The sequence below is a fragment of the Pezoporus occidentalis genome, unplaced genomic scaffold (genome assembly GCF_034315485.1).
Source record: "Pezoporus occidentalis ecotype Australia unplaced genomic scaffold, CSIRO_AGI_Poc_V1 ctg222, whole genome shotgun sequence".
NCBI lineage: Eukaryota > Metazoa > Chordata > Aves > Psittaciformes > Psittacidae > Pezoporus > Pezoporus occidentalis.
Genome location: NW_026914095.1, coordinates 84,634 through 112,550, shown reverse-complemented (window position 1 = coordinate 112,550; position 27,917 = coordinate 84,634). Strand labels below are relative to the sequence as shown.

At 40.9% G+C, this 27,917-nt stretch overlaps 2 protein-coding genes across 8 annotated transcripts in view; one reads left to right on the top strand and one right to left on the bottom strand.

Annotated features, from left to right (window-relative positions):
• Positions 1 to 624, bottom strand: part of CSGALNACT1 (chondroitin sulfate N-acetylgalactosaminyltransferase 1) — a 45,042-nt gene extending 44,418 nt beyond the window's left edge. For both annotated transcript variants that reach the window (XM_062620624.1, XM_062620625.1), the window contains exon 1: positions 308 to 624. The gene's annotated coding sequence lies outside the window, so the exon portion shown is untranslated. The remainder of the gene's footprint in view (positions 1 to 307) is intronic.
• A 5,034-nt stretch (positions 625 to 5,658) lies between these two features.
• INTS10 (integrator complex subunit 10) lies at positions 5,659 to 27,905 on the top strand. Of its 6 annotated transcripts, none has more exons than XM_062620606.1 (18): positions 5,660 to 5,843; positions 7,575 to 7,642; positions 7,900 to 8,003; positions 9,003 to 9,142; positions 9,973 to 10,054; positions 10,366 to 10,506; positions 10,855 to 11,026; positions 11,470 to 11,639; positions 15,386 to 15,519; positions 16,282 to 16,438; positions 17,093 to 17,175; positions 17,986 to 18,138; positions 19,236 to 19,344; positions 19,725 to 19,804; positions 20,347 to 20,509; positions 21,539 to 21,632; positions 25,546 to 25,623; positions 27,528 to 27,905. In XM_062620606.1, the coding sequence occupies exons 1-18, from the start codon at positions 5,715 to 5,717 to the stop codon at positions 27,682 to 27,684; spliced, it is 2,214 nt and encodes a 737-aa protein (XP_062476590.1). In that variant the 5' UTR covers positions 5,660 to 5,714; the 3' UTR covers positions 27,685 to 27,905. The 6 variants fall into 6 exon arrangements, with proteins under 6 accessions (XP_062476594.1, XP_062476590.1, XP_062476591.1 ...); XM_062620607.1 differs by having other exon boundaries at positions 5,661 to 5,843; positions 16,285 to 16,438; XM_062620610.1 differs by lacking the exon at positions 17,986 to 18,138 and having other exon boundaries at positions 5,659 to 5,843.
• Positions 27,906 to 27,917: the final 12 nt, after the last annotated feature.

Genomic DNA, 27,917 nt, shown 5'->3' with positions numbered 1-27,917 from the left:
ATTCGCAGTAAGTTTTATTGCATTTTGAGGGAGTAAAGACATTCAGGAATTAAATAATACAGACATAACTGTGATGTCACCTCAAGTCTCAATAAAATATTAATTTAGTACATGTGGTTACAAAAGAAAGACAGTAAATTCATCCGCGCAGAACTCAGTCACTGAAGTCCTGAAAAGGTTCCGATTCCAGTAGTAGGCACACATGGGCTCACATGATACAACCTTATTGTTTTTCCTCCCAGACTGCGGTGCTTGCTAAAGCTACACTCAAACGTTAAATGCCTTGGTCAAGAGTTCATCTACTGACCTGCAATGAAAGCCTTGTGTTCAGCTCCAACATTTTCTAACAGCAAACAAGAAAAAAACGGTTTCATGGAATGAACTGTTAAAAAAGAAAATCCTCACATAAGCTTTCCCCAAGGGAGAAGAAATATCCACAAGCTTTAAATTGGCCAGGCGGATTTAAGAGGAAGCAAAAAAAAAAAAAAAAGAGAGAGGCAGCTCTTTCTGTTGCGTCAAAGAGCCCACTGTGCAATAGGAACAGTGAACAGAGTTGTTAAACTGGCAAGCTTTTGCTGAAGACAGCTTTTCAATATGCTCTCAGCATCGTCTCCCAGGGCTGGCTGGAGACAGTCCCATTCCTCTTATATGAGCTACGCTCCTTCAAGAGGCAATCACTCTTAAGGACGGTTTCTATAAACATGCTGTTCAACTGGCTTTGCTGTGCAAAAGGGTGGTAATCACACACATAGACATACCTGCACTCCTGTATCAGAACTGCATGCTCCAGGGGAAAATGGAGGCGTATTCAAACTAGTGATTATCACCTCAGATTCAGAGCAGCATGCTACTGATGCCTGCCTGCCTGCTAAAACTCCTTTCGCTGCTTCTAAGTGTGCTTCAGTGTGCTGTTAGAAAGCAATTTTGAAAGGCACAGTACTTACAGAGGAAACCTCTCATACAATTCTACTGGGACGTTGTAGTCCAAGCAGCGCTCACTGATTAAAGGAAATCAGTAGTCACATGCTGCTGACTAGCTCTGTGTTTAGTGCAGAGAGCTCGTACAGCCACCAGAGACCATAGCTACAAGGGATGAGCTAACTGTCACTCACAGGAATGACCACTATGTGAGTGAAAACACCTTCAGAGGCTGAAGCAGCGTATTTACAGTGACAAGAGCAAGAAAACCGGGCAATCTGGTTAAACTTGAATAAAGCCACATTCATCACTATATACATGGCATTACTACACAGATCTCTGAAGCCAAGACCACCACCCTGCATCCCTTTTACAAACCATGGAGACCTAAACAAAGGCAACTAGAGCACAGTCCAACCTCCTTCAATCTGTATCTGGTCAGCTGAACTGCTTTCTGGGCTTCCCTGCCTATAAATGAAACCTACAATGGCTTTCTCAAAAGAAAGTTGCAGACACCAACATTCTGTGAGGTGGATGCCACTCAAGGCACTGCACACCTGCAAGATGTGTTCAGAAAGAACCTACAAAAAGAATGGGATTGGTAAAAGGAATAAAAAAGGAGAAATATAAACTGTGGAATGCACTTTTCAACGTGACTGCAGGATTAAAAGCAGGGACAAACATATGCAGCTGGTTTATTTAGAATTTCTTTTCTATGTCTACACCTTTCAGAGTTGCCGCATAGACATTATGAGCCTGAATATGTGGGAAGGCAGCAGGAGGAAAGAAGTATGTCCAGCAGATACATTCTGCCTATATATTTTCATATCCAGTTCTTTCTCTACTAGGAAAACTTTTACATGGAAAAATTATTTCTTTAATGACTTCTCTTCAAATCCCTCCAGGTGAAAATTGATTTCTCTCCTAAAAAGTGTTTTCATAAATGGCAGAACAAGTTTATGGATAAAGCACATTCAATTTACACTGAAATATGGTGTTTTCTAAGCTTTTAGCCCTGTAAACTGAATGCAAGGTCCTATTTGTGCACCAAGCACTGTGCTGCTGTATTATGCTCTGAACACACTGGACAACTCACCACGTACAGAGCTTCAGCTGTAGTGTCACTGGATTCATATAAGCATAGCTTTGGCCACATGAGAGTCTGGTGATTAATAATTCTGTCCCTGCTGTGTGAAAGATAATGACAGTCTGGTTCAGCTTCCCAGATCTAAAAGCTAGGGAAGTATTTTAACACATCTCATAATAATAATACCTGCTTGTAAGACTACCTAAATGTTTTCCCCTATAAACACAACCTCCCCACCGCTCATCACTCTCAAACTGCAGGCTGAAGGAAACTGATCACATCTGTTCTTCGCTTGAAATGAATTTTTGGTTTATCTTAGGACCGTAAAAGAACAGTTATTTGCACTTTGAACAGGTGGCTGGACCAGATGATCTCCTGACGTTCCTTTCAACCTAAATAATTATGTGATTCTGTGAAATTAGGTCAATTATTAAAAACTGCCTTAGGCTACTGAAGAAATTAAGTGGATTGTGGCCAACTCTATTGTTTTGAAGCCAGAATTTGGATTCAACTGTGAAGATTATAGACAACCCCAGAGACAAAGATCTCCACTCTGTCATTTCATGAGAAGCTATAGAATCTGTTGAAAGATGCACACTTGTACTCACATTGCCCCATAAGGTTATTAACAGATACTGCCATATGGAGAGGGATGTGCTGGATCCCACACATCTCATGCTGTTCTATTCTTAGGTTCCAAATGTCCTTTTGGTTTTCCTTCCGATCTATAACACAGACATCCAATCTCAATCTACTGTCCTTCAACTCCAAAGGAAAAACAAGACACTTGGTCTCAGCCTCAAATTCTCAGCGACTGGCAACCCAGACAACACCCCTCAGCTGTACAAATTGCTCTGCACAAAGCCCAAGGACACAGAATTGGTGGAAAAAAAATCCACAAAACAACAAAACCTTCCACATGATTTTGCATAGTTTTTGCATAGACCACACACCTAGCTCAACACAGACTCTCTTCTCCAAGGCTTCACTCATAAGATACTAAAGGAGGCTGATCCTTTTCAGATTTTTCAGTATCTATGCAAAGCTTTAGAAAAGAGAATAACTTCCTTGTTATCATATCATGCAGCATAGCAGTTATCCTAACCCTTGCACCTCCACATCACAGACTGCTTTAACCCATACTACGAACTTGACTTACTAGCCCCAAGTACTTGTAAATACACCAGAGTCCTGTGTAATCAGTAACAATCTATGGGACCAAGTCAGGAAACCCAACACAGAATGGATGCTATCTGCTAGGATTATATCAGTGCAGAAATTTAGAAGATGGAGACTGACATTTAAAGCCCTCTGCCACTATCCAGTGCCAACCTAATGCCTTCCAAATATTCTCTGATCTCTAGAGTCACAGTTGCCCTAATAGAGCCCCTCAGTTGTGGCACAGAAACTATTTGTGGTGCTACAACCAAGGTCTGTAATACTGCCTTTGTGCACATCACACATCTGTCCTTATGCTGTGTCAACTATACAGCCTGAATCCACTACGTGCATTTGCTGTTACTGAGAGACCTTCCTCAAGAAATGCATGTATCTTCCCAGGATAAAAATCAACCTTCACAGCATTAGATGACTAAACTGCCTTGAGGTCAGTGCTGCCTATTTCCTCCTACAGAAGGTTACAAAGCCTCTTCCTGATAAACAAGGCTCACGTAGGCATTTCAGCTGGGTCCTGAACTCCTGCAGGAAGGAGGCTGTGTGCACTTTCAGTTGGCTGGCTAACACCGAGACCTTCAGCATGCCCTGCACTGTGGAGATCAAAACAGCACAATCAGTGCAAGGACTCAGGAAAGCCACTTTAGGTGGAGAGGAAATTTCAGACCCTGACATAACTAGCCCAGCCCCACCAGCTCACAGGCTCAGCTCCTGGGATGTGATATGTCTACGCAGTGCCACTGGCACAGTGCTGGTTTAAGTAAATCTCAGTTGCACATTGTTGAAGGCTAAGTGCATTTCTGTGGTGAAAGGTTCTGTTTTCCCTTGGCGTCTGCTGTTGGAGACCTTGATACTGGGCATTAAGAACCTTTGAGAAGCACAAGGCCAGGCAGTAGCATCAAGCACCATTATATTCATGACACTGCCTATAGGGCCAGAAGACAAATTTCTTGAGGATAGCTTGGAAAGTCTCCTACTAACTATCTTTAACAGCTGCCAAAGGCTGAAAAGCAGGCCCCTTTCACCTTGCTCCTACTATTCTCTACGGTCAGTCACAAGCTTTGGGAGCCTTGGCTACACAAAATTGCCATAGTCCTCTATGCCCATACAAGTCCTTCTAACTCCAAACTTACTGCTCTGCAAGCCCTCCTCAGCCTACCACCACACTCAAAAGTCTTTACACTCCCTTGCCACTCTGGGCTCCTTGACTCTCGCTGGCTCCAGACAGTGGCCACCACAGACACACAGAATCATACAGTGGTGTGGACTGGAAGGGGCCTCAAAGATCTTTTGCTGCACGCAAACAGTTGTGGTCAATGGCTCAATGCCCAGCTGGAGACCAGTAATGAGTGGTGTCCCTCAGGGATCAGTGTTGGGACCGGTCTTGTTCAACATCTTTGTTGGCGACATGGACAGTGGGATTGAGTGCGCCCTCAGCAAGTTTGACGATGACACCAAGCTGTGTGGTTTGGTTGATACGCTGGAGGGAAGGAATGCCATCCAGAGGGACCTTGACACGCTTGTAAGGTGGGCAGATGGCAACCTCATGAAGTTTAACCATGACAAGTGCAAGGTCCTACACCTGGGTCAGAGCAATCCCATGCACAGCTACAGGTTGGGCAGAGAAGAGATTCAGAGCAGCCCTGTGGAGAAGGACTTGGGGGTGCTGGTCGGTGAGAAAATGAACATGAGCCGGCTTCAGTGCGCGCTCGCAGCCCAGAAAGCCAACCATATCCTGGGCTGCATCAAAAGGAACGTGACCAGCAGGTCGAAGGAGGTGATCCTGCCCCTCTATTCTGCTCTTGTGAGACCTCACCTGGAGTATTGTGTGCAGTTCTGGTGTCCTCAACATCAAAAGGACATGGAGCTGTCAGAACAAGTCCAGAGAAGGGCCACGAGGATGATCAGGGGACTGGAGCACCTCCTGTATGAAGATAGGCTGAGAGGGTTGGGGCTGTTCAGCCTGGAGAAGAGAGGGCTGCGTGGAGACCTCATAGCAGCCTTCCAGTATCTGAAGGGGGCCTATAGGGATGCTGGGGAGGGACTCTTCATTAGGGACTGTAGTGACAGGGCAAGGGGTAACGGGTTAAAACTTAAACAGGGGAAATTTAGATTGGATATAAGAAGGAAGTTCTTTCCTGTTAGGGTGGTGAGGCACTGGAATGGGTTACCCAGGGAGGTTGTGAATGCTCCATCCCTGGCAGTGCTCAAGGCCAGGTTGCATGAGGCCTTGGGCAACATGGTCTAGATCTTAAGGTCCTTTCCCACCCAAGCCATTCCATGATTCTATGATCTAGTTCTACCCCCCTGCCACAGGCAGGGACACCTTCGTCCCACGACCGAGAAGAGTGCGAAAGGCAGACACGTAAACGGCTCTACAACAGCCCCAATAAGCCCCCCCGCCTCCAAAACGGCGACGTCATCACACCCCGTCAGCGGCGCGCCGATGGCGGGGGGGAGGAGCAGAGGAGCTGGGCACCCCGCCCCGGCTTAGCGGGGCGCATGCGCGCCGCCCGGCGGCCGGTCAGGGTACAAGATGTCGGCGCAGGGGGATTGCGAGTTCCTGGTGAAGCGGGCCCGCGAGCTGGTGGCGGGGGACCTGTGGGCGGCCAAGGCCTGGCTCATCACGGCGCGGAGCCTCTACCCCGCCGACTTCAACATCCAGGTGAGCGCCGCCGCTACCGCACCGCCGCGACAGGAAGGCGCGGCGCGGGTCCAGCGGCCTGGCGTGGGGCGCTGACTGCCTGACTGACTAGTCCCTTGTCCAATGGGGGCGGAGGGGCGGGGTGGCCGGTAGTCGCTGTGCGGGCTGTTGCCGGGCAGTGAGGGAAGGGGGTGTTTCGCTGGCCGGAGGCAGCCGCAGCGCCTGTGGCTGGGGTCGGGGTCGGGGTCGGGGTCGGGGTCGGGGTCTGGGTCTGGGTCTGGGTCTGTCGGAGCGGTCTGGCCTGGCGTACCCAGAGGGGCCCGACCCAGCATCCGTGTTCTGCAGCGGAACGGTCTTTTGCAGGCTTTGTTCGTTGCTTTGCATCGCAGGGAGGTTGTAGGGAAACGCAGAGCCGTGCACTGTGGTGCCACGGGTGCCCAGGTTCTCACCGGGATGTCCAGAAGTGAATAAAGAATAACTAAGAAGATTAGAGTGGCGAGCCTGTAGCTGCTCGTTGTGTTTCACTGCAATAAAATCAATTCCTGTGAATGCTTTGTGAAAGAAGTGAAAAGTGTTCATAAATACCAGGTTGGAAGGGATCTCAGAAGTCATCTGGTCCAGCCTGTTTGGCAGTATGACCTAGACTAGATGTCCCAGCACCCTGTCCAGCTAAATCTTAACAGTGGCCTGTGTTGGGGAATCTACCGCTTCCCCGGGGAGATTATTGCAGTAGCTGATTGTTATAATGAAAAATGTGCCTCTTGTGCCTGTTTGGAATCTACCCAGGAGTAATTTGTGCCAATTACCCCTCATCTTTTCCATATGATTCCTTGTACAAAGGGAATCTTCATCTTCTTTGTAGCCGCCTTTTAAATACTGGAACATGGTGGTAAGGTCTCCCGTGAGCCTTCTTTTCTCCAGGCTGAACAAGCCCAGCTCTCTCAGCCTTTTCTCACTGACAGGCTTCCCAGTCCTTTGACCATCTCTGTGGCCTTCTCTGGACCCTCTCCAGGCTGTCCACATACTTTTGGAATAGCAGGGACCAAAACTGAACACAGCATTCCAGGTGTGGCCTGACAAGCACACAGTGGAGTGGGACAGTGACATCTTTATCTGTGCTGGTGATGCCCTTGTTGATGTAACCCAGCATCCTGTTGGCTTTCTCTGCTGCAGCTGCACACTGTTAACTCACATTGAGCTTGCTGTCCACCAAGACCCCCAGGTCCCTTTCCACAGAGCTGCTCCCAAGCTGAGTACATCCCCAAGTGCTAGGGTTTTAATAACTGAAGGGAAAGTCCCTTTCTGCTTCTTGTGTTTGCACATGCTGAAACATTTAGGTTTTGAAAAGAAAAACCCAACAAAAAAACCAAACAAACAAAAACCGCCTTTTCTAATAGAGATCTAAAGTATCTCTCTTACTATGGCTTCTGTAATAGGTTGTGTTTTTGCATTGCATTTGACTGGAAGCAAACCCTGGTCAAAAAACTCCTTGAATTCTCACTAAGTTACTTATGTAAAATTAAAGCCAGCATGTTAATAGTAAAGTACTTATCATACAGAATTTTATTACTAATTTAATGTGTGATTAGGTAGTCTAAACACAGCTCTTAATTTCTACAGAAAGGTTGCAGTCCTTCAGTTTTCTGTTATTCAGGCTGCTGTGGCAAATTTGGGACCTTTTTTAGAGTGGAAGGACAATCTGATGCAGAAATGTGTTCAAGAAAGCTGATTTCTTGTTCTTCCATCTTGCAGTATGAGATGTACACTATTGAGAGGAATGCTGAAAGGACAGCGTCTGCGGGCAGGCTGCTCTATGACATGTGAGTAGTCAGACCTGCAATTCTACAATTATGCTAGGTGCTTCTTTCCATAAATGCCAGAGTTTCCAGAAATACAATGTGTGTGTTCTTGGAAATCCGTGTGGGTAAATTAAGTAGAAAAGGTCTTCTTAATTAAAGATAAACAGTAAAAAGGATGGTTTTATTTTCCATTTGCCCATTCCCATTTATAGGAAGGTTTTGTCTTGGAAACAGATTTTCTGATCACTGTGTATTCTTTGCCTCAAACTTTATTACAGGTTTGTGAATTTTCCAGACCAACCTGCTGTATGGAGGGAGATTAGCGTTATTACATCAGCATTAAGGAGTGACTCACAGGACAAGCAGACACAATTTTTAAGAGGTAAGGATTTTGTTTAGTGAATAGAGAGACTTCTGAAGGAATCTAAAGATAAGACCTCTGGTTACGTACCTTGTGTAGCAAGTAAATGGCGGTCTTCGTAACTTTGCTTGGGGGCTGCAGTTTTTTTTTATCAGTTCAGCATTAGAGGTTTCATTCAGTGTGTTAGGCTTAGGAAATAAAGGGACATAAGAAGTTGATTCTCATTGCTTTGTCTCTGATACAGGTAGACTTAAGTCTGCCAGAATAACAAGCACTTAGAAAAGAGATTGTGTAGGGAATAAGCTTAACAGGGTTTAGGAATCATAATCCCATTGATTGTAGAAAGCAGTAAATGATCATGAAAATGGGGTGAATTTGTACATATGAAGTGGGGGTTATGAAAATGAACAGTGACAGGCTTGGCGTTTACTGCTGGCAACCACAGGAAGTTTTGAAAGCAGGATTTACACCTTACACAAATTATAATCTGTTGTTTGAATATGTGCTTCAGAAGCTCTAAGCATAAGCAGTGTGTAAGTCTGCATACAAGCCATTCCAGCTAAGGAAATGCTTTCTTTTTCATGGGATGTGGGTTTTTTTTCATGGAGAATACGTAAAACTTGCAGGGAGAATATGTTGGTTTCTTTGGTTTCTTTTTAGTGTCTCACTAAATTGGATATTCAAATTGAAAAAAGATACCTTTTAATAATGGAAGTAGGTGAAATGTAAGTAAAGCATAAATGAGCATTCTTGGAAAAGCATCTTAAAGTGTCATATTACACTCATTAGGAATCTTTTTGTGCACACAAATAAACACAGATAAATATTCATCTGGTATTTTCTGAAAGAAACAGAGGGGTTTTTTTTCCAGACGTAGGTACTAAAAGCAGAAAAAACCATAAGGGAATCTCTTTTGCTCCGCATGGGAAGGTGATGGTGACAAGGCTTTTACACTTTGTCAATAACATTTACAATTCAGACATAGCAAGTTAGAGATTTTAATTTTATTTTCTTTCTAAGGATTATTTGAAACCCTTCCTGGTCGGGTCCAATGTGAAATGCTATTGAAGGCTACAGAGCAGTGTTTTAACACATTAGAAAGGGCAGAAATGCTACTACTACTTCTGCGACGTTTCCCAGAGACTGTGGTGCAACACGGGGTAAGAGAAGAGATGCTCATAGTGACTATTTAGGATATTGTGAGTGTGTTTCTTGGCAGTTTTCTGAAATGTATTTTCTTTGCCTAGGGAGACGGTGAGTCTTTTTACTCATGTTTAATTGTGGCTAATAGCTCAGATTGCTGTATCTTGAGGTTACCACCAGGGAAAAATTGGGCAGAAAAAAAATGGAAGCAAATAAAACAATGTTTTCTTTTGTAAATTCAAAGAATATTCCACGCTTTTTAAAAAGGCAGAATAGCACAAGAAGAGTGTGGAAGAGTATTACAGTCTAAGAATATTGCTTCATCTTTTTGTCAGTAAACTCTTATTGAAGGCAGTGCTTTGAGGTTATGACTAGACTATAAGAAACAACATTGTTCTGACTTGTGAAGCTATGGCTGGAGCTGTGTAAATGGTGACCTACTTTATTTAAGGATAGTATAAAAGTAGTTTGAAAAGTATAAAATCTTTTAGTTCTGAGACTGACTTACGCAAACTTGTACTAGCATCAGGCAGAGTGCACAGTTAGTTACTACAGCCTAGATGATAAGGTGCAACTTTAAGGCCTTGTAGATTTCAGTTGTCTGTGCATGTCTACTGATACGTTTGCATGTGTATTTTTTCTTTTGGTTCTCTTTTCCTGTCCTCTGGCATTGCTCTTCCTTCACCTGTTACTAAGTAGGGATAGTTTAACTATGAATTTAGAGACTAGCACATGCAGTTGGCATGTATAGTGAGTTGCTACTCATGCATCCACTGAATTTGAATTGCAGTTAAAAAGTTTCTAAAACCATTGGTCCACTGTTTGATTTTCACCTCTGTTTATACAGGTAGGCCTTGGAGAAACATTATTAGATGCTGAAAGTATTGAAGACCAAGAATCACCAGTGAATTGTTTTAGAAAATTATTTGGTAAGAAAATATTAATGTTCTTGTTTCATTATACAGCTTTTTAGTATGGCAACATTCTGTGTTCAGTAAGCTACTTTCAGGCTATTAAAATCAGAAAATCACTTTAGTCAGAAGAAGCTCGGGCTACATTAGGCCAGGTGGGCTATATGGTACAAATTGGTCTTACAGCCATTCAGGTGAGGTTCTTTGTAATCTTTTGTGGTGTATGGTCAGCCAGAGATGGAGGCTTACATTGATGACTGAGAAACCTTGCTTAGGACAGATAGAACAAACCCCACAAATCTAAAGGATTTTTTGTTTTTCTTTTTTAGTTTGTGATGTTCTTCCTCTGATAATTAACAACCCTGATGTTCGACTTCCCGCCAGCTTGTTATATAAGTACCTGAATAAAGCAGCAGAATTTTATATTAACTATGTAACTAGATCTACACAGACAGAAAGCCAATATCAAGGTAAGAATATTGTTACAAAATTAATCTTTCATAGGCTGTATTTTAGTATTACTGAAGTGACATCCGTAAATGAAACAAAAGAAAGTCATTACTTTCATGTAGTGTATCCCATAAACGAGGATTAATAGTAGTAGTTGATGTTTCCTAGTTCTTTGATACCAGATAACAATGTCCTGATCCAGGCTGTCAGTTCTCTTGTATGAGGATGCAGAATTGCCTATTGGTCCCCGGTAGCCTTCTCAGTAAAGAGTGGTTACCCTGAAAGCTCCAATGTACCTGTCTCCTCCTTGAAAATAAATAAGTTGCTTTGATTTCTTTATGAAGACAAAAATGTGCTGGTTTTCCTAGGTTCACAAGACTCCTCTGATATTATGTCTCCAAGCAAGCGTAGCTCTCAGAAATATGTAATAGATGGTCTCACAGAGAAATCATCACAGGTTACAGATCCTTGGGAGAGGTTATTTAAAATATTGTCTGTGGTGGGAATGAGGTGTGAATGGCAAATGGATAAAGGAAGAAGGTGAGAAATTTGTATTTTTCCAGGTATTTCTTCTCAAAGAGAATTTGGCTTTTTAATTCTCAAAAAGATGGGTTGAAGAAAGATTTTAACATGAGAACATTTTGTGTAAAATCACTGTAGGTTTTCTTTTAACACTGTACAATGTAAAGCAAAAACATGGATTCTGGGAGCAATTTCAGGTTAGTTCCTAAACTAAATCTTGGTTGATGAAAGTTATGGGTAAGAACTATAGTACTGTGGGGTATCCTTCCCCAGGTGCCTCAGCAAAGAGAATGATACTGAATGCTTAGTGAAGTTTCACTGGTGTGCACTCACAGCTTCCAATGACGTACAGCAGGGGGATATCCTCAGCCAAAACATTAAGTTTTTAATGTTCACTGTACATTCTTTCCTTTAGTTTCAGAGTCTGTGTAAAATTCTGAATTGCTGTCTCTCTTCTTCAGAAGTTTTGGTGATATTTTACATCGAATGAAAGACCTCTGCAGATACATCAGTAACTTTGATAGCGATGCACATATTAAATATAAGAATCAAGTAGTATATTCCACAATGCTGGTCTTCTTTAAAAATGCATTCCAGTATGTCAGCAACATCCAGCCATCACTCTTTCAAGGTTAGTTTCTAATGTTTCAACTTTTGTAGAGTTCTTGGTGATTTCACTGCTGATGTCTGAAAGATCTTTTCTCCTTAGTCTTTTGAAACTATCATTTTACAGAGTGATATGGGTCTTCCTAAAAATTCTCCCAAGCCATTAGTCTTGCCAGCAGAAGTAGTTTATGACAACTGCTGTAGTGCATCAGACCAAAGATCAATTTAACATTTTGTGTAAAATCACTGTAGGTTTTCTTTTAACACTGTACAATGTAAAGCAAAAACATGGATTCTGGGAGCAATTTCAAGTTAGTTCCTAAACTAAATCTTGGTTGATGAAAGTTATGGGTAAGAGCTATAGTACTGTGGGGTATCCTTCCGCAGGTGCCACTCACTGTGGTTTCAGTCTTGGTCAGCAGCAGTTAGTTGTGTAGCAAAGAGAAAAGTAACAGAACAATGAATTCTGTTAGGCATGTTACGAGAAACACCCCTAGGGTTGATTGCTACTCTTTTATCAGCATAACGTGTTTGTTTCATTTTCTCCTTTGATTCTTTGAAGCCTACATTTTCGTGGCTTCCTTCAGTCAAAAGATTGTACAAAAGCTTCCACAAAATAAGTGAAGATATTTTTACATTAGGAACACACAACAGATTTATAATTGATCAAATAAAAACTGAATAGGAAAAGATTTCCTGAAATACACAAGATTCCAAGTTTGCTGTCTTTGTCTAGTATTAGCATGATATTTAAGGTGTGCTTTGCAGCTTAATCCTAATTTGTAATTAATTTGTAAATTGAACATTCAAAGTATGAATGTTACATGTGCTTTTTCCTGTCCACTTAAATCTGCATTTGGGGCATATCATGATTGCCTGGAACACCTTGGATTGCTTCTTCAGGGATTTACTGGGTTTTTCAGGGATGGCCCAGAAGCTGGAAGTTGCAGTTTGTTTAGAACTTACTGGAATAGCACCACAAAGAGGAATTTTCAACTCTTAGTAGTGTGCATTTTCTGCTTCTTTACTCACTGTTAGGGAATCCCTTGCAACAATAACAATACCATAGGTAATTAGTACTTATTAATACTACATGGTAATTACCATAGGTAATTAGTACTTATTAACACTACAGTTACTGATTCATGATAAAATTGTGTTGTCTTGTGTTCACAAGTTTCATTTCTATTTCCTATGTGGAGCAAATAATCATTTGAGTAATTAAACACTCAGTGCAAATGATGGGGTTTTAAGCAACTTTCTGTAAAGTTGGGTAATCAGTTGAATGGTGTCAAGATAGCTAAGCTCAGAAGACAAATAACATGGCAACTTGTATGCAAAGAACATGCAGTCACTTTAACAAATACAGGAACTGAGTTGGGTTTTTTTGTTCTATCCAGAGGAAAGAAGAGTTATGGTGGGGCACTGACATACTTTAACTGTGATTATAGTTTTAGCTGCTTGATTATGACTTGAGGAAGAAAGGAAACAAAGCACTGGTGAAAATGCTACTTTGTAAGTTGTACAACTGAGTATGTTAAAGCTCCTGTTTTCAGACTGAACTGCTAAAAAGAGATAGCAGAGTGTAGTCCCTTCAGTGCAGCATTTCTGGTACCCTTTGTGATTTTCTGACATCAGGAAAATATTTCCAAGGCATCTTCTACTTATTTCTGCTTTAGCATTAAAGTCCAGTAGTATTCAGTGCCTCTCATATCCTTTCTATCATTAGGGCTTTTCCTCTCTTTCTTTGGAGAACTCACTTTGGTAATGTAGAATCCTATGTATTTTGGAAGTGTAGTGGTGGGGGAAAAAGCTGTATCCTCCTTAATTCTAATCTCATCTTTGATCTATGACTTTCTTTTCATGTGCATGGACTTGGAAAGAAACCTCTGGAGAGAAATTTTTTTCAGTGCATTTTCTCTTGCATAATTCATGTCTGCCTTGCTAGAGACTTGAGAAATGAATGAGGCAATTCACACCTCTCCTAACTTTCATGCTGCCTGAAGGCTTGGCAGGAGTCGCTGTTTGGGCTGATGCTTCTAGGGTGTTATTTATAAAACTCTGTGCTAAAAATCAATTATAAACTCTGTAAGCTTAGATTCTAGAGCTTGGTTAGACACAAACACAGCATTGCTCTTTGTATGGCTTTGTAACTTCTAGTAATATAAAAGAAGGCTTGCAGCCCAAGTCAAGGCTGAGGTTAGGTTTAGTTTTGGTTTAAGATTGAAGATTTTGGAAGAAATGCTACAATGATCTTGACTGCTACTGAGAAACAAGTATTTATTTGGAAAGCAATGCATTTAGTAGTCATTCAAAGTAGTATGAGTGAAAGAAAAACCCACTCTTTTCTTCTCAGGTGTTACAAGAGGCAGCTCTTGAGATTCTAGTGATAAAACTCTTCCAGCATCCTAGTTGTACTTTCATGTGTGGTTCTCATGCATGCTGTTTCCTGCATTATGACTTGACTTTGTTCTCAGTTTGCACAGGTTAGAGTCCAACACAGCAGAATACATGGTAGTACAGGAGAGGTGATTTAAATGTGTTGTAGCCTTTGTGTAAGGGACATTTCATGGTGGTATTTAGTTGAAACAAGTCAGAAGAGAGAATATTATTTTCTAAGCATGCTAGGTTGGTGATTTCTTGTAAAAAAAAAAATTCTGTTGTAGTGGGCTTCTTACACATTACCCTTGGGTAGATGGAAAAAGCTTAATACAGGTTCTTTTCTGTCAAGAGATGAAATGAATTGCCCTTATACTAAGCTCTGAAATTATTTTTTTTGCATTTATGCATGAGGCCTTAGCCTCATAGCTTTCTACAAATAAATGCATATACTGAAAATACTTGTCTGCACTACTGTCTTGTCTAGTGGAAATTTCAAAAAGGGAAAACAGATCAATGGGTTTCCCCTTTCCTTTATATTTCTCTTTGTCTGAGCTTTGCACACATATATATATAACTTTATTATGCAAAAGCACAAAATGTTTTCAGAAGGAAAGCCCTCTCAATAGTGGCCATGTACCCATGTTGTTTGAGATTAAGAAGTGTTGTCACTATTCTATATCTAATGAAACTTAAGCACCAAGATCTGAAATTACAGGTACCAGATCCCACTGGATGTTCTGTGACACCAGTGGAAGTAGAAATTAAGCCTTTTGTGCTTTGAAATGAGGCTTCTTTAGAGGCTTTGGGGAGTGATGGTGGGCTCTGGCAGTCAACTAAAGGTTTAATTCTGTACACTGAAATTAGTGGGGACAAAGCTGACACTGAACGATACTCAGGGAAATCTTGTGATAAAATATACTCGCTTCTTTGAGGCATCAGTGCCTGTCAGCATATTGCTTTGATTTCTCATGTGGATGTTTTGAGACCATTGCTGTGCTTTGCCATGTTTGTGGCTGTTAACTTCAAAGCCATTTGTTGTATTGTACTTACATAAAAGCAAGTAGTGCTTGATAAGAGAACAGCTTCTGCCTGAGTCTATCTTGTGCCTGTTGGAAAGAAAAAGATTCAAAGATATTTTGAAGCTCCCAGGCAAATTCTTGTGGTGTCTGGGAAATGCATTCTGACCTTTACTGTAAGGCTGCTTTGAGAAAACCATAGCTTTACAAGCATAGTTTAAGCTTATGCAACTTAAATGAACCAATTTTAGATTGTTTTCTCTAGCATTGCTCTGGTCATTATTTGTGAAGGAAATAAAACCAGCTTGATGTAGGCATGAGATCTTTCAGATCGGTTTAGAGCCATCTTGAATTAATTTTTCTTTAAATTCAGGTCCAAATGCTCCAAACCAAACCCCACTGGTTCTTCTTGAGGATGTGACCAACATCTATGGTGATACAGATATTGATCGTAACAAACACATACACAAAAAGAGGAAACTTGCTGAAGGAAGAGAAAAGACAATGGTAACTTTTCCAGACTTTTTGTTCGTAACAAGAATGGTGCAGGTACTGAAATTGAGACAAAAGTCATTTTAATATAGATGTAATAGATGTGTTTTTAGAGCTATCCTGGAGTGGCTGTTCACAACTACAATTTTCAAACAGATTTTTTTGGTTAAAGCTGGCAAGAATAAAATAATTTTTGTAGCAGTTGCTGTAGACATGTGTGTGCTGACGTGAATGCTTTAATTTGAAGGAGTTCAGCAGAAAACTGCAGAAGCTGTTAGAAATGGTAGGTATGTCAGTCAGGTGTTCTACAGCTAAACCTCCAAATCAATTGACTTTTCGTGATTGGAACTGTGAATACATCTATTTCTTTAATAGTAGAAACCCACAGTTTTATAGAATTTCTCTGCTGGTGGAAGTACACAGAAGTACACAAATTATGTTTTCTTTGCATGATGCCACTTTAGGTGATAAAGTGTGAAGTATGTACATACTCCTAACAGATAATCTGGCTGAAGCTCAGTGGCAGTACACCACATTTAACAGAATAAATTCTTTTGGGATATTGTTTATCACACTATACCACTGAGTTTCTTGGTAGAAAATCAGTTGTTGTAATATTAAAACAAGCTAAGCAAACATAACAGCACTTGAACTAGGACCTTGGCATCTCTAGTACAGAATTGTTTTCTTGTGTTCAGTGGAACTTCTGTGACTTTAGAGTCCTTTGAAATAAGTGTAAGTTAAGAAATTAATCTCTGTTTTAAACTGATGCTTAAGCAGAGCTCAGATGATGAGGATCCTTCTGGGAAGGCACGAAGTCGACATATTACAGTAAACAAGGCAGATCTTGCAAACTCTATTGAAGTATTAGAGAGCTTTAAACTGGCAAGAGAGAGCTGGGAGCTGCTCTATTCACTGGAATCACTAGACAAAGGTAAGGCTAACTGGAGGCAGAGTTGCATTTAGGCTTCATTGCTGTGCATAGACGTAATTTTACCGTTGTTAAAATATAATTCCTGTCATTGTGAATCCTTAAAATTGAATTTACTTTGGCTCCTGAGTATTTTTAATTGAAGTTCTATTAAGAAGCTTTATCAGTTGTTGCATTTCTGAATATTTTGTTCCTAGATTTAGTTATTTATTCGCACCCACTTCTCTTGGAAGCAGCCATTACCGAAGGAGCAGTTGGTTAATAGTAGTGCTTCTGTCTCAGTGAGGATGTGCTGCTAGCGGCTGCTTTACTTGATACTGAAGATGTGTCTTTAATGTGTCTCTCCCTTTCAATAATATCTGGTGTGATAATCTTCAGAGCAAGTTTCTCTTAAAAATGCAGGCAAATAGTACCACCGAGCTGCTTTTGGATTTGTTCGACACTGTAAATCAAAGTATGATTGTATAGGAAGAGAGTATCTTGTATTTGAGAGATTTCACACTCTTATGGTTTTGTTTGGTTAGGGTTTTGGTTTGGTGGTTTTTTAATTATTATTAAATTCAGCTATGTTTTTTTTCTAGATAAGTGAGCTTTAACCCAAAGCCATGAAATGCTTCATTTTCTCTTCTAATTTTTCCTCTCTGACCATTTATGCAGAGTTCACAAGAATTTGTTTGGCATGGAAGACGGACAGCTGGCTTTGGTTAAGAATCTTTCTTACAGACATGATCATCTACCAGGTAAAAAAAATGTAGAAACTAGTAAAAATGACACCATTATGTTGCTCTTCCTTCTTGTGAAAAGCTGTTCTGATTAGCCAGCTGACTGCATTAAGTATCTACTGATTTTATCCTTTAAAGCATGACCCTTATGGGGATGGAACCATACCCTTCTTACCACAGCTCAGGATATTCCTGTCCCAATAGCTGTTTGTTGAGTTTTGGCATATGGAAAAGACCTCTGTGATGGTATTTTGACCAGTAGATGTATATAGTGTTATATATAATGTTATGGAAGGAAAGTGCATTTTATTCATCTGACGTACATTATATTGGAAGACAGTCAGAGAAAAATTTTCAAGCAGCAGAAAATTTTAACATGTCTCAGTTAAAATTTATCAGTCTCCTCAGAAATCAGTGTGATTGTGCTCATTCCAGATACCATCTATAGAACAAAGCTTGTTTTTTTATGTTTTTTCCCTTGGGGGTCTTTTATTTTGCCTATACTTGTACTTGAACAGGAGCTATTTTAAGCTTTATTCCTCTAAATAAAGTAATGATTAACCCTGAAGAGCACAATTATTTGTTTCAGTTACAAATGTGATTTCTAAGCAGGCTTTTTAAAGCAGAATTCTGTTTGTCCTCTCACTGCCTTGCAAGCAATCGATCTACACCCATCCCTGGAGAGTGTTCTAAATCAAAATTCCAAAGCCCTGTTATTTCAACACACTATGTTTTGGAAGCTTTCTCTAAGGGAAATTTTATTTCTGTCTTTCTGTCCAGTGTATACAGAAGATCCTAACACTGTCCTTTTGTATCTCCTTTCTAAAGGGGCAGTACAAGAAAGCAATTAGCAGCCTACATCACTTAGCAGCTCTTCAGGGCTCTCATTCTCCACAGCAAATTACAGGTCAAGGATCACTAGAAAATCAGAGAGCACTAATCCAGTTAGCAACATGCCATTTTGCCCTTGGAGAATATCGGGTATGTACAGCATCCCATACACTGGTTCTTCATCATCTGGCCCTGTGATTCCTGTTTGTCTTCTTCCTTTGAAATTTCCCATTAGCTTGCTTTCAACAGGATATGAAACAGTGAAAAATCCATGCCTCATAAGGAGAAGAATTGCACTTCCTGGCACATTAACTGTCCAGTAGCATCTCTCATAGATAGTCTGGTAGTTATGATTTGGGGGGTTTAGTTATGATTTTCCATATCTGCAAGTGTTTGAGTTGTCCATAAAAGTAACCTTAAATTTGAAGTCCTTAACTTTACTGAAACAATGTCAAATACTGAGGGGAAAATTTTTAGGTATAGGCTTCATGTGGCAGGGGAAAGAAAAGGTTTATAGAAAAGAAAATACTGTGAACATCTTAGGAATTAGTTATCAGCTGACAGTATAAGAGACTCTAGAACAGTATTGTCTGGGCTGACCTCTGAACTTGCTTTACCTTTGCAATACATACTTTGTGGTTTTAATATTACAGAAGTGCATGGTGGTCTTAGGTCAGTCAGTGTCAGCACTCATAATAAAGGCTGTGTCTCTTAGGATCTGGCATCATGCTAGTACTACTGAGCAAGTCTTTCTGTCCCTTCTGGTTTACTAAGTTTACTGGAAATGTGATAATGTCCCCACAGGCCTCTTAGTGTCTGTAGGAAATAGCATTAAAAATTCATTGCATTTCTGTCATGCTGTCAGATTGCCATTTTCCTTTCTATTTTTACTACAGACAGAACAAGCTTTTAAAAGCTATTCTAAGAATTCATTTGAAAACTTAATCCTTCAGTACAACTCCAATAAGAAACTATTTTACTTTGATCTTAAACTCCTGAAATGAAGAATGCCAATACATATTTTGTTCACAATTCAAATGACTTGGGCAAGCTCTCGGAGATTGTTTAATGAGAGCTGCATCTTTCTGCTCAGCAAAACCAAGTTATGCATTAAGTCCACTCAAGTTCTAGCAGAACATTTTGTGATTGTTTTCTAATTTTGCATATCTGAAATTTTTAATCATATATGAATTTGAAGAACTTCAGTTAGACTTAGCATTATCATGTCCCTGTTGTTCTTTTTATAGCAAACCTGTGAAAAAGTGCTTGACCTCATGTGCTGTATTTCACTTCCAATACAAGAAGGAGGTAGAGTACAAGAGGAGCAACCTAAAGTCAAGTCTAAATTCAGGAAAGGTATGGCATTGCTACTAACCTAAACTTAGTGTCAGTTCAATTTTAGTTCATGCGTTTTCATTGAGTATATAGTTCTTCTCCTTCTGGATCACAAGAAGAGAGGAAGTTTTTTATCCCCTCTTGATTTTGTGAGTGGTTTTCCTGCTGGTACCTAGTAAAGTATATTGGTGGCAAACTCCTACCACAGGAAAAGAGAAATGAAGAAAAGATTTTAAAATGCGTAACTTCGTGTTTTGAATAATTCATAATATACCTCTAAGGTTTTTCTCCATGCCTGAGATTTGGCAATTGTAGATTTCTTTTCCTCAATTCTAATTTCTTTCAAACTTAAATCATCATGAGACTGCTAAAGAGGTGTATGATAAACTGTTCTGTTGCAGGGTCTGATTTGAAGCTTTGGCCATGTACCAGTAGAGCGATCATGCCTTACTGCCTTCACCTATTGTTAGCTTGTTTCAAGGTAAGCTATAAGGCTTTGAATTCTGTGCTGTCTCTAAGACCTAGTTGATGTATCTGGAGTCTGGAAACTGCATGGCCTCATCAGAGTGGTATGATGAGGTGTGAAGGGCTGTGCTTCCAGTGCTCCTCACCTATAGAGGTTTGTGGAGGCTTTTTTTTTTTTTTTTTTTTTTTTTTTTTTTTTTTTTTTTTTTTTTGCAGGGGAGGGAGTGTTGATGGGGGGGAGGGGGTGTTCTCTTGTGTTCTCTTTTTTTCCCTCTTATATTTGTTTTAGTTCTGGGCAGGGAGATAGAATTAATTTCAAGATACTTTTGTCTGTATTCAGACTTCCCTTATAGGTCAGTGGAGAGAATATGTTATTATCTGCCTGGAAATAGGCTAGAAATGTCCAACCTGTTTTAAATGTGTATATTAAGGCAGAATGAAATACGGGCCTAGACAACTTCTTCTGTATTTGCACAGATGTAGGTGAGATGAATCCTGTACATTTCTAAAAGTAACATGTGTTTCCTGATTGTCTCTATGCCCATTTTTTCCCTGAAGCTCAGAGCTTTCACAGACAGCAGAGATGATATGGCACTGGGCCATGTAGTTGTTCTGCTTCAGCATGAGTGGCCAAGGGGTGAGAACTTGTTTCTGAAAGCCATCAACAAAATCTGCCAACAAGGAAACTTCCAGTATGAGAATTTTTTCAACTATGTCACAAGTATCCTTTCTCTAACCAAGAATGTCTTTCACATCCAAAACTATGTGCTGGGGTGTTGAAAAAGCCATTAGATAGTTTCAGCAGCAGTTCTGTCCCTGAATCATACTCTGTGTTCATTTCCATACCATGCAAGCCTCTTGTAATAGGTAGTGCACAAGGGACTGTAAATGTGTCACCTGTTCTGGCACCTGAGGGTTCCCTTAAGTACATTGCAATTGCACTTCTATTCAGAAGAACAGCAGCAGCTCAAGCAGTCTTTTCAGTACAGTCTGTAGGGTATTGTACTGCAAAGTTGTTACTGGAAACAATAAAGTGGTACCTATGCTTCAACGAGTTGAATGATTTTGACTGTTGTTCATGAAATGCTTTGCATGGGTAAGATAATGAGCTATGTCAAAGTTAATGCAAATCATGTCTCATTTCTGTACTCAGGTATCTGACATATGCTCGGATCAGCATGCGCACACGGACAGTTTAATGTTTAGCCTAAATAGACGTGCAGCCATGGTCCGTAGGAAGCAAGGGGTCTAACTCCTATCCGATACAACTAAAAAACCCTCTGGTGTTAAAAGAAGTGGGGGTAAGAAGAAAACCTGTATAAAGGAACCAAAATAGAAAACTAAAAAAAGTGGTATGTGCCACTGTGGCAGCATTTCCTTCAGTCCCAGCTTCAGTTTGCACTGCTTTGATAACCTGCAATGCAGGCAAAGTAAATAAAAACAACCAGGGAATTTGTTTGGAGAGAGGAGATTTCATTACCTCTGTCTGACTCTACATATAAAGAAATGAAGAAAGAAAAGAAATTGACTGACGTATGTGTTTTTGCTCTTTAAAAAGCCATGAATTCTCATGAATTTGTGGAGGATTAGGAGTACATGCTTTGATCTTCTTTATCACTTTCAAGAACAAGATACTTCAATAGCTGTTCATTTTGACTCTCCTTTCAGCAGTGTGGCTTCAGGTGTGAGAGATAAGAAGGAGTGTTCTCTATTGTTTTATTCCTACTCAGATCCTTAACATTTTCTTCAGATATTGATATGTTGGAGGAATTCGCTTATTTAAGAACACAGGAAGGAGGGAAAATTCATCTGGAACTGCTACCAAATCAAGCAATGTTAATCAAGTAAGTATAAAAAAGCATTTACTGTTTTCTTTGGGGTGGAAAAAATGGGAGTATGGTTGTTGGTTGGTTGGTTGGTGGTTGTTGGTTGTCTTTGTTTTCATGTAATCTTCTGGATAGTAAGTTTGTCGTGTCTTTGAGCTTAAAAGAATTGCATAAGGAATTCAGACAAGGCAGTGAGTTTTTTCTGATTTTCCTGCTGACTTGTGAGGGTTTTGGTGGTTTGGTTTTTTTTTTGGTCTTCAACCTTAAACTCCTACTTTTACATAATTTTATTTCCAAGTATGGCATTTGCTTTAGAATCAATTGATATTAAAGTGATTACAGTATTGCTCGTTCAATGAGACACTTGTACTTTGCAGGAATTCTTTAAATAGTCAGGTCTGAGTGAAAGGTGGTGTTGCTAATTGTGCTGAAGGGTAATGCTCACCAGAAAGCACTATTTGTTGTAAACAAAGTTCTAAAAGACCACAGTGATTGAGAACTTAGGTATAAAGCATAATTTAAATTACACTGCAGGTAAACTCTACTAACCTCTGTGTCAGAACTAGCAGGTCATCTCTTGCTATGTACTGAATAAGCTTATTCAGTTTAGCTTCTTATGAGATGCTGAAGAAAATAATTTGGATTAACTTCCTAGGTGTTCTTAGTTTTGAGTCAAGACTGAACAAGTATCTGCTGCAGGGTTTTAGTGGCAGAATGTTTTGGAACATCCTGGTTATTTATTAGAACTTGTGGTATTTTGCTTTGTAAGAGGGGGAGTGCTAAGTTTGTTGAAATTCCAGTTTGGGTATAGTATTCTGGCTATTCACTAACTAGAAATGGGCTAAAGTTTTACAAAACATGGGATCCTAACATGAGACAACTGGATCCAAATTTAGACTAGTAGACAGATTTTCCAGAGTTCTAGGTAAGCAACAGAGAAATGGGATACTAGATGTAATTAAAGAAGAGAAAAGGAAAAGAAGAAATACAGATGCTTATTTATGTGACAGAGAATTTTCTCGTCTAGGCTCTAGATTTTCAGTCTCTTATCCTCATTGCTTGTAACCAGCTGCATGAAAACAAGAATCAGGATATGCTGTGCTATGTATGATGTTAATAAGCTTTGTCAGCAACAGGGCTTAGCACCCACGACTACATCTGGTAACTTCTTAGCTGCTGTCTCAAATTAGTTGCAATAGTTCGGTGCTATTTCTTTGAGTCGTGGCTTTTATTTTGATTGGTGTGGTAGCTCTTACTTATAGTTGTGACTCCACCAGTCAGGAAGTATGTAGTGAGCAGCATCTCTAGCAAGACAGAAATCTCTCTTTGACCTCCTTTTGACCAGTGTTGTTTCCTGAATTAGGGAAATGCTTGTAGAAGAGAAGTTCATTGCTTATTGAACCGAAATGGTTAAATATAGCATCCAGCCAGAAAAGCCGTGTACAGTGTCTTTTATGCAGCTGAGATGTGTAGGACAGGAACCACTTCATCAGAGAGCTGATGGGAGGGAGAGTGTGGGGTGTAGTCCACTACTTGGAGATGCCATCTACTCCCCTAGTACCCCAGGCAGGTTTTTAGCTGGATGGCTGTGAGGCTCAGGATGGTGTCACCCAGAGGTATTGGCCTCAGGAGCACTGAAGCCCTCCCCACACTGATTTTAGATAAGTGTGCTGGCACAGCTGTTTCTTGGAACAGTGGTTAGTAGGCTCAAAATCTGATGTTTCAAAACTGTCACTGGTTCTGGTTGTATGAGCTGCTGCACCAACCTCCCAATAATGAGCAGAGGCAGCTCAGACACTGTGCAGTCACAAACAGGAAGACTCAATCTGAAGTTTGCCACAGCAGTGCAAAGACAAAGCAGTTACTCCTTTGCCTAATCTTTCCTCAGCATGAATGTACATAGCAATCCTGCATCTTCATTGATGGAAAATGTATTACGGGTACATGTTTTTTATAAGGATAGCTTCTTCTTTTGTGACTTATAGGACATTTTCTCCCCAGGTGAATTTCACATTCTTCTTCCAGTACTTTTACTCAATACCTACACATTATAGGAAATTATATACATTTTTCTGAACCCAGGAGGGCAAACTGCAAGGTGGTTTTCAAAAGCTGAAGTAAGATCTTTGTAACCTGCAGACTTGCAAACAAGTCCTGCAAAATATATATGCAGCTTGTAAAAGCTCCCTTTGCTTGTATCCGTTGTAAGAATATGAGGGTCCATGGTTTTGGTTTTAACTGGTGACACAGCCAGTTCGTTCTGTTTGCAGCATCAGCAAGACTTGATGGTGAGCTCTGAATTCATCCAGAGTGCTTTGGAACTCCATTCTAGACAAGCCAAGTTTTGTAGTTCTGCCGTGTCAGTGGTGGCAGTGTTAGCTAGTGAGGTGAAAGAGGAGAACAACATGCAAGCAATGACTGATTAATATCACGCTCCTCTTTTTATTAAATCTTACTCTAATTAGTCTAATCTTAGCCTAGTGAACTACATGATGTGAAAGCTGAGTGTTCTGCCTCTACTCACTTGCCCACCACATCTCCCCCTTGGGGACAGCGGAGGAAAAGCTCAGTGGGTTTGAAGGGAAACAATGTATGTTGAAAGTGTACTTTTTATTCTGACGGGCTACTTGGGTATGCCTAGTTATAACTGCAGACCTTGCAAACAGGAATGATGACACAGTTGTGCAGAATCCCTGTTGCAAACATCTGCCACTCTGGGACCAATAACATCTTGCTGTTTCTTCGTATTTTCTGTTCCCCATACCCATTTTTGCAAGCCCTGGGCTCATTCATGCCAAGAACTCATGAAAAAAAATCTCATTTGATTGAATAATTCTTGTGAACATTTTATTTCAGATTATTATAGACTGTTTCTGTACTATAAAAATGTCCTGTCTTTACTTGACATTTATAAGCATAGCTCTCCATCTGTATACGTCAATAAATTACAGATAGTAACCCAAATGCCCACCTGTGAGACTGGACAGTAGGCCCCTAACTCGGTATTATAGGCATGTAAGTGCAAGTCCTGCTTCTCTGCTCCCTTCTTAGCATCTGTGAGGGTGCCTGGTAAGATTTAGGTTCTGTATATAATCAGTTTTTTGTTTCTCCTTCAGTGGGGCACTGGGTTTGCTCTGGGCTGGACATAAGTTATTTTCTTGTTACACACAGCACACAGAGACAAGGACTGAACTGTGAAATTCAGTCCTTGAACATGCAAGAAGACAAACTATCTTTCAGCTGAGACACCTTTTGGTGGCTAGTTCCCATGGCCCTGGCCATAAATGGGAGGTTGTTCCGAGTAGGTGTTTGTGCTCTGACATTGTGCCATCCTCTAACAGCCAGTTTTGTATGTAGTTTGAATTAGAAAAGGTGAAAAAGGCCATCTGTAGGCTAATGAAAAGAAACGTAGGCAACCTGTAACACACACTGTCATGTACTCAACTTGGCCCATACCTGCTGTGTGCATTCACTCGGCTTGGGCTCAGCAGTAGATCCCTTCACTCCCAGTCGTGGGCTCACCTTGTTCACTGACATGCTCTTGCCAGCTCTGCAGGGAAGCTGTGGTATCCGCAGCGCTCCTGTGATTAAATCTTCTCTGTCTGACATGCTTCCTGGGAAAAGCTGGCACAGTTCATCAGTGTACAACTGTGAATTGGTTTTGCACTACCACTGTCCTTTCTCCCAGTGTAACTGTTCAAAAGTATGGGTATATGTTTAGACCACAGCTGCAGAACAGCCTTGCAATGAAATCTGGGGGTACTTGCATGCTTGGTGCTGTTAGGGTCCTGCACCCTGTCGGCTGCCCGGTGGTCACTGCTGTGTGGTCTCACCCAAGTTCTTTTGTTGCCCCTTTTTCTGGAGTTGTTGTGCACCGGAGGGGGAGTTGGTGTGTGGGTGTTTGAATGCTGCTGTTTGCTGTTTCTTAAAGGACTTCTAGCCCTCCCATGGGGTTACTGCAGCAGGAATTCATACCTGTGCTACAGCCCAGCATACAGACTGCTGACAGGTACCAAGTGGAAAAACCCCACTCATAATGTGCTGTGTTTTGTCAACATGTTTTACTGCCCATGGTTTTCAGCAATTTGTTACTCAATATTTATCTTTTTATTTTCTTCTCCATTTGTACCTACATTGCCTGGCAAGCCATGTTGTTCTATGATAACATTTATTTTTCTTTTTCCCATAAGTTGCCAGTATCTGTGTCCTTTTAATCTAATAATCACTGTTGAATTTAAACACAAATGTAGAAATCCTCCAACATGGTACCAGTGCTCAGTCACATATTAGCAGGAGTATAACCCTTTCTTTCCAAGACACTGGTTACTGGATCAGTTCATAGCTACTTTTATTCATTTAAAGTTGTTCTGAACTCTGTTTTCCAGCTGTTACATGACACACATCTTCCAAATTGCTGCTGGCTTGCTCAGTAGCTGTAGGTTGGATATTCTCCTTTAGGCTGTAACTGACCATAACACTCGGCTGCCAGCAATGTTTTAAGACAAGTAAAGATGGAAAACAGGGCTTACCCTGTAACCTCTGAATAGGCTGGAGTATTTTCAGTGCAGTTTTGCTTCTCTCAGGCTAGCTCATCAATGAATTGCCCACTATGCTCCAGGCTAGTCTCTTTGCATTTTCCATGATACAGAGGTCACTGCTGTTTTGGCAGAGCAGTCTCTTCTCAAATGCTGGATGTGCTGATTTAAATGAAGGTAGGGGTGGAGGTGTTGGCGAGAGCAATTCCCAGACTTTTCCTTTTCTTGTTTGCAGCATCTCTGGCTTGGCATGGCTGCCCTCACCCTTGTTTCTTTTCTTTCGGTGGGCTTGCTGGGTTCAATCCAGCTCTTCTCTTCTTAGCCATGACTCAGGACTTGTCTCAACATCAGCATTGTGCATTTCTCTCTAATTTATGCTGCTCCTCTAGTAGCACTAGGTTTTTAGTTCAGGGCATAACTTTTGCTTCCCTTCCCAAGTATGGTTTGCAGGTAGATGTTACAACATTCTGCACAGTGCAGGTGAATTGTAGTGCTTTGGTGCTGCAGAACATTGTTTTAAGGGCAGGAGGGAGGATTGAGTGCTACAAACCAGGGTGAGGACAAAGAACTGTTGATAAGAACAGCATCTAGCAGGGCAATAATCCCAAATTTCCCCAGCCAGCGTCACTTTAGCTTGCTCAGTAGCTGGGCCTTTGTTCTGCTTGAGAACAAGTTCTGAACTTCTTCTGAGAATACATGTAATCCCCAGCTGGTGTCTCACATCTCCACAAGAGCTAGCTTCTATTGACAGAGACTCACAGCCTGGCTTGATCTGAGCTTTTTGTTGGCCTGTGAAGCGTTCACTGCACCTTTCATTAGTCAGAGTTATCAGTGCCCTCAGGATAATGTAGCTCCTTCCTGCACATTCCTATCGGTACAAGATACCCTCTGCTCTTCATGGTGGTTGCCACCTGTCCCCTTCTTCCACAGAAAGCAGGTTCATCTTTTCACTCTTCTTTCAACCCCAGCCATTTATAGAAGTTATTACAAGGAGGAAGTGGCCTGGGCAGCAAAGGTAGAAGGAAAAAAAATAACCCACAACCTTTCCCCAAGCAAGAACACACTGTATATAACTGGGTTAAGACACTGGATTTTCCTGTTAGCCAGAACAGCAACATTTTTTCCCCACAACAATCATTATCAAAGTAGTGAGAGTACAGACTTTTATGGAACCTTGTAACTGTTGAAAGACTTGCAACTTATTAAACACGTTTTCTTAAGAAATAGCATAGCACAGGCTATTTGGCTCTCCATATATAAACTCAGGTATGGACAGTAGATACATAGTAAGTGACATGCAGCACCTTTTAGATTACTGTAATACACCAAATAACCATCACTTGATTTTTGTCTGTCTTTCTCTCCTTTATGGCTTAAGGCATCACACAGTTACCCGTGGTATAACTAAAGGAGTGAAAGAAGATTTTCGCCTGGCCATGGAGCGCCAGGTCTCACGCTGTGGGGAAAATCTCATGGTGGTCTTGCATAGGTTCTGCATTAATGAGAAAATACTGCTGCTGCAGACTCTTGCTTGAATGGACTGCATCGTGATGAAGCGCCTCTTACAGAGAGAGGGGAAGGCTCTTCACTGTATGAACAGCATTGTGGCAGTGAAAAATCACTTGTCCAGGGAGTCAAAGAAGTTTCCTATGAGGTACAGGTTCTGCAATACACAAACACTACTCTCAGTGTTTGCTACCACTTCATTTTCTTATGTGGGTAGATGAAACTTTATAAATAAAACTTTGTTTAAGAAGTCTTCTGTAAT

Coding starts and splice junctions, on each gene's coding strand:
- INTS10 (XM_062620606.1), top strand. CDS start 5,715: ATGTCGGCGCAGGGGGATTGCGAGTTCCTGGTGAAGCGGGCCCGCGAG. Junction 15,520..16,281: donor AAGGAAGAGAAAAGACAATG/GTAACTTTTCCA, acceptor CTGATGCTTAAG/CAGAGCTCAGATGATGAGGA. Junction 20,510..21,538: donor TTTTTTCAACTATGTCACAA/GTATCCTTTCTC, acceptor CATTTTCTTCAG/ATATTGATATGTTGGAGGAA.